The sequence below is a fragment of the Protopterus annectens genome, chromosome 3.part0 (genome assembly GCF_019279795.1).
Source record: "Protopterus annectens isolate FY-2018-M chromosome 3.part0, PAN1.0, whole genome shotgun sequence".
NCBI lineage: Eukaryota > Metazoa > Chordata > Ceratodontiformes > Protopteridae > Protopterus > Protopterus annectens.
Window position 1 is genome coordinate 904,550,075 of NC_056731.1, and position 12,888 is coordinate 904,562,962.

Genomic DNA, 12,888 nt, shown 5'->3' on the forward strand with positions numbered 1-12,888 from the left:
CAAATCTACCTTGCTCTGTAGTAAGTTCTTAGGTTACAGTAATTCTCTTAGATATAGTCAGGAATATAGTAAAGCTTAGTTTAGATATCTTTATTTATTTGAGACTGTCCTGCAATGTTGTTTTAAATATTTTCTGTGATTTTGAACTCTGATGTCACTGTAAATATATATTTAATATTCTCTTGTTCTTTTATTATTTATTATTAAATGCAGCAATCACAAATATTTCACCTAAATACACTCAGCAACCAATAAAGGCAGCCCCCGAATACAGGTACATGTAAAAAAATCCCCATGCGGGTAAAACAGTAGCAGTTTATTCCAAAGGATTTGATCCCCTGGTGTCGAAAACATTTGAATCAATTTGGTTAGTTCACTGATAAGTGTCCGTCCATCTCCCTGGGAAGCCCCTTGGTTACCATGTGTAGCCAACACGAAAATACCAACCAAGAAACAAATGGAAAGGTGAACAAAAATCTCACCAGTAGTCACAAAAAGTTCAGCTAAATACACTCGGCAACCAATAAAGGCAGCCCCCAAATACAGGCACATGTAAAAAAATCCCCACTTAGGTAAAACAGTAGCAGTTTATTCCAAAGGATTTGATCCTCTGGTGTTGAACACATTTGAATCAATTTGGTTAGTTCACCAATGAATGTCCGTCCATTTCCCTGGGAAGCCCCTCGGTTACCATGTGTAACCATCATGAAAATGCCAACTAAGAAACAAATGGAAAGCTGAACAAAAATCTCCCAAGTAATCACAAAAGGTTCAGCTGTATTTGGGGGCTGCCTTTATTGGTTGCTGAGTGTATTTAGCTAATATCTGGTAAAAATAAAAGTATGATTATTTATCTGGCTCCAGAAAAATAAATAAATACATTTATGTACTCTCAGCGAACTGCATGCCAGCACTGTTATTATATACAGCTTCTACAATACCATTTGAAATCCTCATTCAGGACACGCTCCATGCTGTTTGGAAGTTACTTCCTTATCTGAAACCAGGAAGCACCACAGCTGTGAACTGGGTACCTGCGACTTTCTTCATTTAAAGTACTGCAGCTTATCTAGCACATACATTACAGATCACTTTTTACCATTATCGAGAGAGAATGCACAATACTGACTTTATTTTAAAAAGGCCAACCTATGACTCAGGTATAACAGAGAAAGCTGTGTCTACCACCTGAAATCACTTGCCACAGCTAATAAGGAAAAAACAAAACCTGTCCAGTTACCTAAAAAATAATAATAATAATAATAATAAATCATCTGTCCTTAGAATGAAAACAGAGATGCCTCAGATAAAATTACTGAACTCTTAGCTTTTACATTTAACAAAGTCTTTGAGATCATTCAGTTACATTCTTAGATTTCAATCATTCAAACTCCATCACCTATTAGAAAATCTTACATTAATCTGTAATGGTGTCCTCTATCTACTTGGCTAGAAAGGGCAGTAAATTATTTATTTTCCATCAGAAAGTTAAGAATACATTTTGTGGACCTGTGCTAACTAAGAATTTATCTATATATTTAGGTAGGTTTGTTTGTCTCCTTTACTGCACGTTTTTTATTGCAAGGTACAAATGAACCGGTTATTGTGAAGTTGCATTTAGCTAGCCCTGTGGCTCTTTTTACATTATGTCTTTTAACAACCTAGATAATGCTCACTCCATTATATATCATGCACAGGAAACTTGTGGTACTGGCTTCTGGGTAGAGGGGTTGCAGAAGCTTGAACAATATATTTTGATAGACGTGAGCTCAGAAGATATATTCATGTGTGGCAGTAATTTATCTATTTATTCATTAATCTGATCGCAATCAAACCTCTGATGGCAAATTTGAGTTTAAGACTTAATAACTTTCAAAAAAGCATGTTAATGTAAAGCCTGTTATTTTGGCATTTTTTTTTTAAGTATATAAGGAAAATATGAGTCCCTGATTTTGGTCCTTTGTCTCCTATTATTTTTTAGCTTTCTGATTAATTCTTGAGCTATGATTTAGAGACACGTGTGTGTGTGTGTGTGTGTGTGTGTGTGTGTGTGTGTGTGTGTGTGTGTGTGTGTGTGTGTGTGTGTGTGTGTGTGTGTGTGTGTGCGTGTGTTGGGGGTTGCATGTTATATTCTAAGAGCAGTGAGCTCCCATGTGGAAGTTATTTATGTATTTATTCATCCATTTGTTTACAAACAAACATCTAAGGTGTACAATCATGGTCATAAAAGTGGCTGTAACTGATGGCCATGTGTGTGAGTGTGTGTGTGTGTGTGTGTGTGTGTGTGTGTGTTTGCGTGGGTGGGTGGGTGCGTATGCACATATGGATGTGAAGGGGATTTGCAATGGGATGCACACTCTATGGTTCTGACAGCAAAATGAAATACACGTGGCAATATTTCAATACTTAGTCATTCATTTGATCCCAATCAGACAGTGTGTGTGTGTGTGTGTGTGTGTGTGTGCATATGTGTAAGGGGTTAATAACTGGCCACATTAATTTATTTTATATTTATTTTACTACAATCTTATATCCAGGGAATACACAGTCAACAAATTTGGCTTAAATTGCTAGGTACAGGGGCTGTTGGTGAATACAAGAGACTAACCTTGTTGTCATTAGCTTAAGTTAAGCAGTCATTATTCTGACTTAATGTACATTTGTGTGAATCCAGCTAGAATATTTTACTGTGGCTATTTTTACAGCAAAATCAGACATCTGAGGTGTGCACAGTCAATAAAGTGGGTGAAACTGATCGCTATGGGGGCAGCTGTCTGTGATGAAATTGACTGTGTGTTGAAGGGAGAGACTCCAGTGTACGTAAAAGTAGCAAGTTGGTCATAATTTTCTTTTCACTTTCCATCACAAACATCAGCACTGTACATCATAACTGACTTTGTTGTTCTGGAGAGGCTTTGTGTGCTAGCAATTGATCCTTGGTACAATAGCGCAGCATACAACAATGGAGTCTCACAGCTCTTGCTTCACTGGTTATGTTTTTGGCTGTTATTCCTTCTTTGTGAAATCTGCATCCATTCCCTGTTTCTCTCTGTGGGTTTTATCCTGGTGTTCTGGTTTCCAGTCAAAGACTCTAAGCTGTATAATGTACACCGTGGCCTTTTGTGCTTTTACTTTTTCCCGTATCTAACACCACAGAGGATCTTTTTTTTTTTTTGTTAGGGGTAGGAAGGCAGACACCTTTCCTATATAGAATTTATTTTCCTTGCAAACATTTGTCATCTCAGTTTACTATGAACTTATTCTGTGTTAGTTTTTAACTTTTAAGCTTTAGGCTTTCTCCTTAAAAGTAAAAATAACACAGAATTTCTTCTCTTACTGATAATTTTTGTTCAGGCTATCAATGAATCAAAATTCCCAAAGCCCCCAACTTAATTCAGTTACCTTCTCCATACTTATCACAGTGGAGACTTGGCAGTCCACTGGGGTGTGTTAAAAGAATGCAGAAAAAGGCTAAAAGTCACAAAGTGTGAAAAAAATATAGTTACGTACTTATCATAATGCTTGATCTACATCGTTGTCTTCTGTTCCTCCCAACAGTTGGGTATATCAGATCCAAATTGATCCAGTGCCATTAGTTTTAGACTAATTTGGTTCCAAGGCTCAGGCTTCTGTTCATTCCCATAATGCACCAGCACCATAACAGTTACTCAGACTGAGTTTGCCACATACAGCAAATCATAATATCAAAGAAATACTTCTTGAGCTTAAAAAATGCAACCATAGGACCAATTAAGAGCAATCAAAGGGACTGCTAATAAGCAAGGCTCCAGATTGGTTCAGTGCAGTCTAATGGGAACCAATGTCCAGTGACAATTTGGATGGAGTTACAATGGGAGGGAATGTTTACAGGTATGGACATGGATCTAGTATTATGATAAGTATATAACTTTCATACTGGGGGGAAAACTGTACAGCTTGTTAAGTATAGGTTCCACCACATCCATCTCCTTCCATAGCTGCTGGGGCACCAAGTTGACTAACTCGTCCTAGGGAAAAATACCCAGGATGTAAATGGGCCAGCACCAAAGGACTTGAAGAACACCAATTCTTCCTCCTGGGAAAGGGCGTCAGTGGACTAATCTTCCCTCTGTCTAACCAATTCTAGCAGTTCTCCAAAGATGATGTCTTCCAGAGGAGATGTAGGAGACCATTCTCCCTTCATAAAGGTCAGTGTATTCTGTGAAGGACTCCTATGGAGAGTCCAAATGCCTCCTCGTGTATTTTTGCTTCTTGCACTTTTCCACTGGGGAAGTGTCCATGTTCGAATTGGAAGCAGTGGGGAAGCCTAAGACCTTGCCTAGCTCGAGGTAGGTTGGTGCCAGCTGTCCTGAGGATAGAAGATTATGGGGAAGTACAGCCCCTGAAACAGCAGGGCTTTTGGGTGGATCTGAGTTGGAATGAGTCACACCCTTTCTTAAATGAGACAGAATCTTCTGCAAGGCCTTGAATGTTGATGACAGAAGTGAAGAAAAATCTCCTTGGGTCCAAGGACCCTATCATAAGCTCTTCCAAGACACAGCCTGGCTTAAGGCCGAGGCTGATACCAGCACTGAGCTGTCAAGGGCGGAGAGGGCTCCAACAATCTCGAGTCGATCCCGACACCTCAGCTCTGGGATGTGAACACATTTGACATCATCTGAGTGAAACAGGTAAAGGAAATAGAGTCAAAGACACCCAGTTTCTCAACTCCAACAAAGGGACAAAGTGGGATACATCTGGATACAATGTCACCTGTTCTGAGGTTTGGACCGGAGAAGGAGATATCAAAACAGGGGTGGTAGGTCCTGTTCTCACTACTCCTAATGCAGGGAGGGGTGGGAAGAACCCATGGCTGAATCTTTGTCATCAGGAAGATCCTCATCATTCTATCCACATCCGCTTTGATGAGGTTTCTCAAAAACTGCACTGACCACAAAGAAAACATCGTCAAAGGTGGCCAGAAGTATCAATGGCTTTGTCTCTCTAATGGGAGAATAAAGGCTCAGATCCACAGTGTGGAAAATTCCAGCAAAAACATTGCATCTGGTAAATAAGAGTCAGACAGAGACCAGATCTGAGCCTGATCTGACTCCAGCATCAAAGAGGGAAGTACCAGATCCAAATGTTGTAGAATAGGGCCTTAGGTTCTAGAAGTGCCTGGAGGCCTCTACCTCACTTCCTTGAATCCATCTTTGAATGGATCTTGGTCTATTTATTTTTTCTATCTTTTTTCTTTGGTCTTATTTCTCTTAGAGGTCTCTGAAGACTTGTCCAAGGACTTGTTGGGAAGAAGGGAAGAAGACTGATAAATGACTGTGTCTCCCAATGGGGCAGGGGAAGGTTCTTCAGAATAAGTTTAAAGCATCATGACAAAAGGGCCCGTGGCCTGAAACACGAGAAGATTTCACAGTACTCCTACGAATGAGGCACCCACAAACAAACCAGACTCCCTTGTCATCTATATTGGGCAACTAAAATAAACAATCAAATCACAAAAAGGCAAAAATACAGTAACAATCACAATGTATATATCTAAGAGTTTGTGTGTGTGTGTGTGTGTGTGTGTGTGTGTGTGTGTGTATATATATATATATATATATATATATATATATATATATATATATATATATATATATATACACACATATATATTTATATATAGAGAGAGATGGATAGATCTAGCTATAGATAGATATATAAATATAAATATAAAAACCCTCTAGGATTAGAAAGAAGGAAAAGGGAAGAAAAAAAACCTGGAACCTGCCAACTAGTTGACAAGACAGAGCAAAGAATTAGTAGAGCTTGTTATGACAGGAGAAGATAATAACTGTAAGAAGGACAATAATTATAGAAAGCCTGCAAAGGACCCAAAGTTTTACTCATATTTTGACGAAAAAATGCATGAAAAGACATAATCCACTACTCAGCCTTAGTGACCATATCTCCCTCCTAGAAAGGCAAACGAGTCTGTCAGACTGTTAGGGTGGTGATGCATTATGGGAAGTGGAGGAGCCTAAGCCTTGGAGCTGAGAGCCCAAAATTGCCAGCATCTAATCTGTATGGCTTTGATATACCTAACTTTTATGGTGGCTAGAAAAGACAACATCTAATCAAGAAAGACGTAATCAATCTGGACAGTGTGAATCCAGGATGGGGGAACACTGGGGTGGTACAGGAAGGAACAGTGTGAAATAGATGGCATGGAGTCCACTGTCTAGGGCTTCATTTCACCTAAGGCTGGTCTTGTTGATTGATGTCAGACATGTGAATTATATATAGTCCATAAAATGGCTATAATGAGTGGGTACCTAGGCAGTATATGGATGAAAGTGACTGAGCTGATCTGTTGTTTGATCACATGTGATGGTCATTGACTGGTTGTAAAACAGCCCTACACAATTCCATTTAGCCCCTACCCATTCAGTGGCTTCCTATAGCCCTCTCCCATTGTTTTGAAATCACCAGCTGCCACTGCTGTCACCTCACTACTACAATGAGTAATCCATTTAGATATTGCAAAGCAGGCATGAACTGATATCATGCCTATGTGTGGCTTATGCACTTGTATTTACAATTTTACTACATTTGAATTTGACAGATATTTCTTTGACCCAGTTTTTGGAGAAAAATCGTCCTCTGGTCAGCCCTCCTACAAAGTTAACTAACAAATAAGTAAAAATAATTGATGTTCACTAAGAATATTCTGGGCTGTGCCCATAGCTAAATGGATAAATTAAATAAATCTAACACAAAATAAACATTGAATGGTTTTGGTTTTGGAATACAATCACTAGAATGGATATACCTTGCCTTCCTATTACCATGCTCAAGTTCCTAGGGATCTCCTTCAGGCAGAACATAAAAATGGACTCTCAGAAGTTGTTCTATCAATCTGTAAAAGTTGCAAAATCTGTTCTAAAGTTGCCTAGCTTGACTGGAACCAAACACCTTTAAAGACTGCCACAAGTAGCCTTTTAGTTACCAAGAAGTCTCTTATGAATATAGCCTGCTGAAAACACACTTGCATTTTCATGCAGATATACAGATCTTTTAAAATGACCATAGATTTTTTTATTTGTTTAAGCTACCTGTTTCACTATGAAAAATAGCACTCTGGCTTGTATAACCTAAAACCTAAATGTACTGCTTACATCTGTATTTATACTGGCATTATGTCACAAAATGCTGCTCAACTTATTCCTGTAAGTGGCTACATAGCAAACAGCACTTACTCAGTTAACAAAATGAAACTACTTAAAATAAACAAAGTGCTTGTGTAAATTTGCTGTACTCAGTAAACAAACTACTTATAATAAACAAATGTTAACTTAAGAGCACTTTATTTCAAAAATAAGGGGAAAACAAAGCTCACATTGGGAGGGAAGTTTAAACATTTCCAAATGATTAATAACTGACTGAATGAATGAATGAATGAATGAATGAACAGTGTTTTTTTTTAAGTAGGAGTTGTAACTAACACAACTTCCAAGAAACTGTAATGATTTGTACATTTTCACTCCCAGAGGAAGGAGACATTCTCTAATAATAACTACTGAAACCCCTGATATGAGCCACCACAGAAGTTACAGTTAGTAAACTGCTTACGTATCTCCAGGAGATTCTACAAGTTTTCCGTTACCGCATCTGTTGCACTCTGGCCAGGAAAAGGCAGCGTCTTCATCCACTCCAACAACAGTACCTAAGACATGATACAAGGATTACAGAGAAGCTCTTAACACTAATACAGAGATGGCTAAACTTGTAAAATACTTCTGCTTAAACTGGCACATTTTCAGATGCCAGCACACATGGAACACTACCACAGCTAACTGCAAGCTCTAGGTATGTTTTTCTCTGAAAGTATAGCATTAAAACTTTTTCATTTTTTCTTGCATTTCTAACAGGACTCTGAATGTTATGAACCAAACACAATTTTTATTACATGCACTGCTGACAGAAAATACAGACAAAGATCATCAGATGAAACTTTCCAGTCTGTTCTGGTCACTAATCATTCAAGCACACATGCATCTAGATGTAAAGTGGTTGCGTCTGAGACTGCAGTTTTCCATTTGTACTTGTGGGCTGAAGCAAATCTGAGTATTTTTGTCAGTACACCTGCAATGAGGGTTCCTGTCTGGGCCCAACATCTGTCATACAGTACAATATTCTTGTCTTGTTAGAAGACATCAAACAGTGTAGCAGAATATGAAGATCAATGCAATGTCAATTGTAGTTCTGCACTTGTACTAAATTAGCTCCTTAGACAAAAGCATTTTGTGCTACATTAGGAGCTGTGGCACAGAGCCAACATTCCAGTCACTGCAATCACAAAGGTATCAAGTAAAGAGTTACAGTATTATAGGTTCATATATTAGTACTAGGCTAACTGCCCTTGCAAGTCATTTTAAGCCTAGCCAATTATCCCCTGTGAGATTCAAACCTTGTACCTTGTGTTTGTAAGGCAAACACCTTAACCATTAGGCCACACTCCCAACCCCCCTTATTCACAAGCTAAACCATGGGTATAAAAAAGAACCATGCAGCACAAAAAAAAAAAAATCAAAACAAACTGTAAAAACTGCCGGTGTTTAGGCAGAGAGGCAAGGTGTGTCTACCTGTGTCACTGTCAACAATGGTAGAGTTAGGCAAGTAGGATGAAGCAAATGCCAAACTTCTTTGCTATTACAAATGGAGGGTGCAGGTCTTAGCTCTGTTTGTACATATGTCTGGTGGAGGTCATAGATCATGCAAGAGGAGCAACAGTATGACAAGAATAGTGAGGTAATGTTCTGGCACAAGCAATGTGCACATGAGGTTTGGGAATGTACATGGCATGCAGCTAACATTACATACTGTGCTGCTTATGGGTGGTGTAGTGGTGAAGCGATTAGCATTGTCGCCTCACAGCAAGAGGTTCTCCAGTTCGATTCTCAGCTGGGGTGCCTTCTGTGTGGAGTCTGCATGCCCTCCATGCATTCACGTGGGTTTCCTCCGGGTACTCCGGTTTCCTCCCATATTCCAAACACATGTGCCTGGGCCTACACTGAAAATGGGCTCTATCCTAGTCGGACTTTCCCAGTAAACAAATGCCAGATAAAGAAAGAAAGAAATCAGGAAACATGATTGGCTGCATGTAAATATCCTGTTTTGCTTTGGTCTCACTGTAACTTATTTTCTGACTGGGTAGGGCAGTCTTGTCACTTTTATAGCTGGTTTGTGCTCATTTGGGTTTAAAGTCTGCTGGGTCAATGAATGATGTGCTTTAGCTTTCATTGTTTCACAGAACATGAGTAGTGGTTTCAGGGGATCTGCAGGTGTCAAAGACGTGTTCTTAAGTGCAAAAATCTGAGTCTCACTGTGATGATATGAGGTACTGCCACCTATGCCTGGAGAAGTAAGGCAGTGGAGTCGTAACATATGCCAGTATAGCTAGCTTGAGTTTTGTAAAGAATTACATGTCATTTGTATATCAAACTGATTTGTACAGGTGTTTCTGTTGAAAATGTACTTGTAAAGCTGCTTCTGTTAAACATGTACCAACAGTGGGTCCTGACGGACAGAAAATAAATACCTCTGTATGCCAGACCTTATGATAACTGTTGAATTGAATACATTGTAATAGAGGATACTGGAAGAGAAGTTAATCTCACTGCAGCTAACTTTAAAAAAACGTCTGAAATTAAATAACCTGGTTTAGGCGATAAAGATTGTATCTCACAGTTCTGATTGCAGACAGAGACAAAATGTCTATGAAAACTAGGGATAGGAATCCTAGTGCATTGTCCTTAGTGATGAACTAATTGCTACCCTGGAAGGTTAGAAGTTTTTGAAATTGTTTTATAGCTTCCAGATGCTATAACACATCTTAGCAAAGCTCTATCTGTGTGCGTATAATGACACATATGTGCTAGATTCTGGTTCAGTTTCTAGTAAAGGGAGTAGTGTGGGAACCAGAAGTCAGATGACCAGATGTGTGTGATGTCATCCTGTAATCCACTACTGAAATGATGTTTTAATACTACATGAGACAGAACTCTCACGGCAGTCTGTTTTTGAAACCTGACAAAGAAGGAAGACCACTTGCCCACTTCATTTGCCTTGCTCTAGTAAGTGAAATAGGAAACAGTAATTCTTTAGATCAGTCCAGAAAATATAGTGAGATTAGTTAAGTATTGCTTTTCTGTATCTGTGTGAATCTTTCCATTGGTGTTATTTTTAATATTTCCTCTGACTGAAACTTTGGTGTTTATTGTAAATAGATATTTAGTATTTTCATGTTTTTGTACTACTTACTATTAAATATATTTAAACTTTTCATAGTGACTGTTTTTTAGAGAATATTTTAATCTTTGAGAGAGAACTTATATTTATTTGATGAATGTCCTGAAAGCATTGCTGCATTGGTCAAACGCTACCATTTGTATTAGTATTAATTATACTCAGTATAATTGGTTACCCTTGTAAGAGCCTTAGAGTAGCTGGCTTTGGAGTGTTCTGGTGGGAGTACCTACCTTACAGGCTGGGCAGAGGATGCATAGCTCAGAAATCTGTGCCAGCCTTTCCCAGGTGTGTGTGTGAAAATCAAATCTCAAAGAGTGTGTCAGGTACTTGGAGCAGGAACACAGAGCACTGGTTTCACAGAGAGGGTGGTGGAGTACTTGGCTTGGAACACTCGGCTGAGGATTCTACTCTACAGCTGTGTTAGTGGGGAGTCTTAGTGGGGGTATGGAGAGAGACAGAGAGGAAAACCCTGCCCCAGGACTGAGTATGTTCCCTGTGTGCTCTTAAGGGAAATGTTGCTTGGTGTAGACAGCTGCATCTGAAAATGCTGTGTGTATCTATGTTTGTCCCAAGTGAATGTCCTTTACTGATGTCCGTGGTGAGGATTGAGACTCCTTGATCACTGGCCTACAGAAGGGACTTCACACACGTAAATAAACATAATGTTTTGTAAAAAAAATATATAACATTTAAATGACACTGCAGTAACAATCTGAAACCACAGGATTGTTAATGTTTTATTTTAGAGTCACTTTTGCAGAGTCAGGCCACAAAAGGATTGCAAGATCTCCTTTTGGAGACAAATTGGGACCTGAAAGAAAGAATTAGATGGGTTTTGTGCTATCCTCTGGTGACTGAACTCATTATTAAACCTAATAAATGGAAGTACAATGTATTACAAATAAAGCAAATGTAATTAGGGGGTGTTGAGAGTGATGTAGTGCTGAGGCTAGGAATAAGTAGTATTCAGGTGGATGTTGTGGAGGCTGTGGCATTGCCACAAATCTAGACCAAAAGAAGGCATTTCATCTTAGTGTAGAGGTAGTCAAAAGCCAGGGGATTGTCTGTGGTAACAGTGTCCATTGCAATATGTTCAAATGCCATCTCTATGCTAGCCATTGGAATCAATGGACTCTTAAATCCAGGATGGGGTGCAAACTGTATGATGTCCTAAACAGGAAGCACAAACACTTTCTTCCTCTTTCATTATGCTTATAAAATAATCTCTGATTTACACTCTTACCTTACTTAAAGGATTATATTCAGATTGTTTTTTAGAAGTTTATGTGACTTGAACCTTTAAAACCACTAACTCAGGGTTATTTTCTTCTTGTCCTCATGTCTTGAGGTGGAAGGAGTAGCTTCCTCTCCCAAAACGACGACGCTGCAGCTTCTTTGATGTCTTCTTCACAAAAGGTAGTTCTATATAAAATTCTTCTCTCTAACTTTTCCGTTATCAGAACAAACTTCTTGAGTGTGCCCTTTTTTATTAACTTTGTTTAGCTTGGGTAGAAGTGGGTTTAAAACTCTACATTTTCTTACCAGTCTCACTTTTAGTACAACCATTTCTTTGTTCTGATGGCCCTCATTTATATTTTTGTTGTGTGTGTGTGTGTGTGTGTGTGTGTGTGTGTGTGTGTTACATGTCTTTTAAATCTCTTTCCAGACATCTGATTCTCTCATTTTTTACTTGAATTTTCTATCAGTTCACCTTCAGTTCCTATAGTCATGTTTCTTGCATTACTGAGTTTCTATTGCACTATCACAGGGATATGGTTTCTTGTAAAATCGCAGGATACATTTTATTACCCAACCAGGACCAGATTCTAACCTCTCATGTAGCTTTAATACTTACTCCCTTCTCCTGGTTTTGATGTTGGACTTCTGCATGAGTGCCACTGTACTGATCTCCTATCTCACCCTTATCCTTATACAGAATAGGCATATCAAGCTGGTGCTTTACCTTTTTATTATTAAATGTATCAGCATGCCAAACTGTGTCTATAGAGTCTCTACTCCAACATTTTTCACTGTGCTTTAAAATGGGCAAACGATTTTCTTAAATATATCATCATAAATCAAACCAGGGCCTTCAGCTATAGAATGTAAACATTTTCCTAGAACTATTTGAATTCCTACAAATATGAAAGGATATTCCTTTATAACACCACAAAAGCATATTACTTCCACTTTTTGTTTGTTACTAATCTTATGGTTACATATCAAGGGTATCACCCAACAAGATCCCCTGCACGAGAGCTGATGCACTGCTCTAAAAGTAAGAGTATGAGTAACCACAAGAAAAAAGAGCCAGCAAACAGTGACTGGATAAAAATAAATGTTGTATTCAAAGATACATAACAGCAAAACATTTCTTGACCGGTTTCGGCTGGAAACAAATTACACAGCCTTCTTCAGTGTATAAGTGTCATGCAAATCAAAGCTGTTTAAGTACCATAAGATCAGAACCCATTGGTGGATGCTCATAAATATTCATTTAATCCAGGGGGAAACAAACCACCAAGTTTAATAATCCATTTCTTTTCTTTACCATTCAGTATTGTGTGCCACCCTGTTTTGTTTGTACGATTACCATATACC

The 12,888-nt window shown here is 38.6% G+C and overlaps 1 protein-coding gene across 1 annotated transcript in view; it reads right to left on the reverse strand.

Moving 5' to 3' along the window:
• SPIDR (scaffold protein involved in DNA repair) overlaps positions 1-12,888 on the reverse strand; it is a 1,727,376-nt gene that overhangs the window by 112,002 nt on the left and 1,602,486 nt on the right. Inside the window, exon 9 of the mRNA XM_044065230.1 lies at positions 7,609-7,702. Coding sequence (XP_043921165.1) covers positions 7,609-7,702 — 94 coding nt within the window. The remainder of the gene's footprint in view (positions 1-7,608; positions 7,703-12,888) is intronic.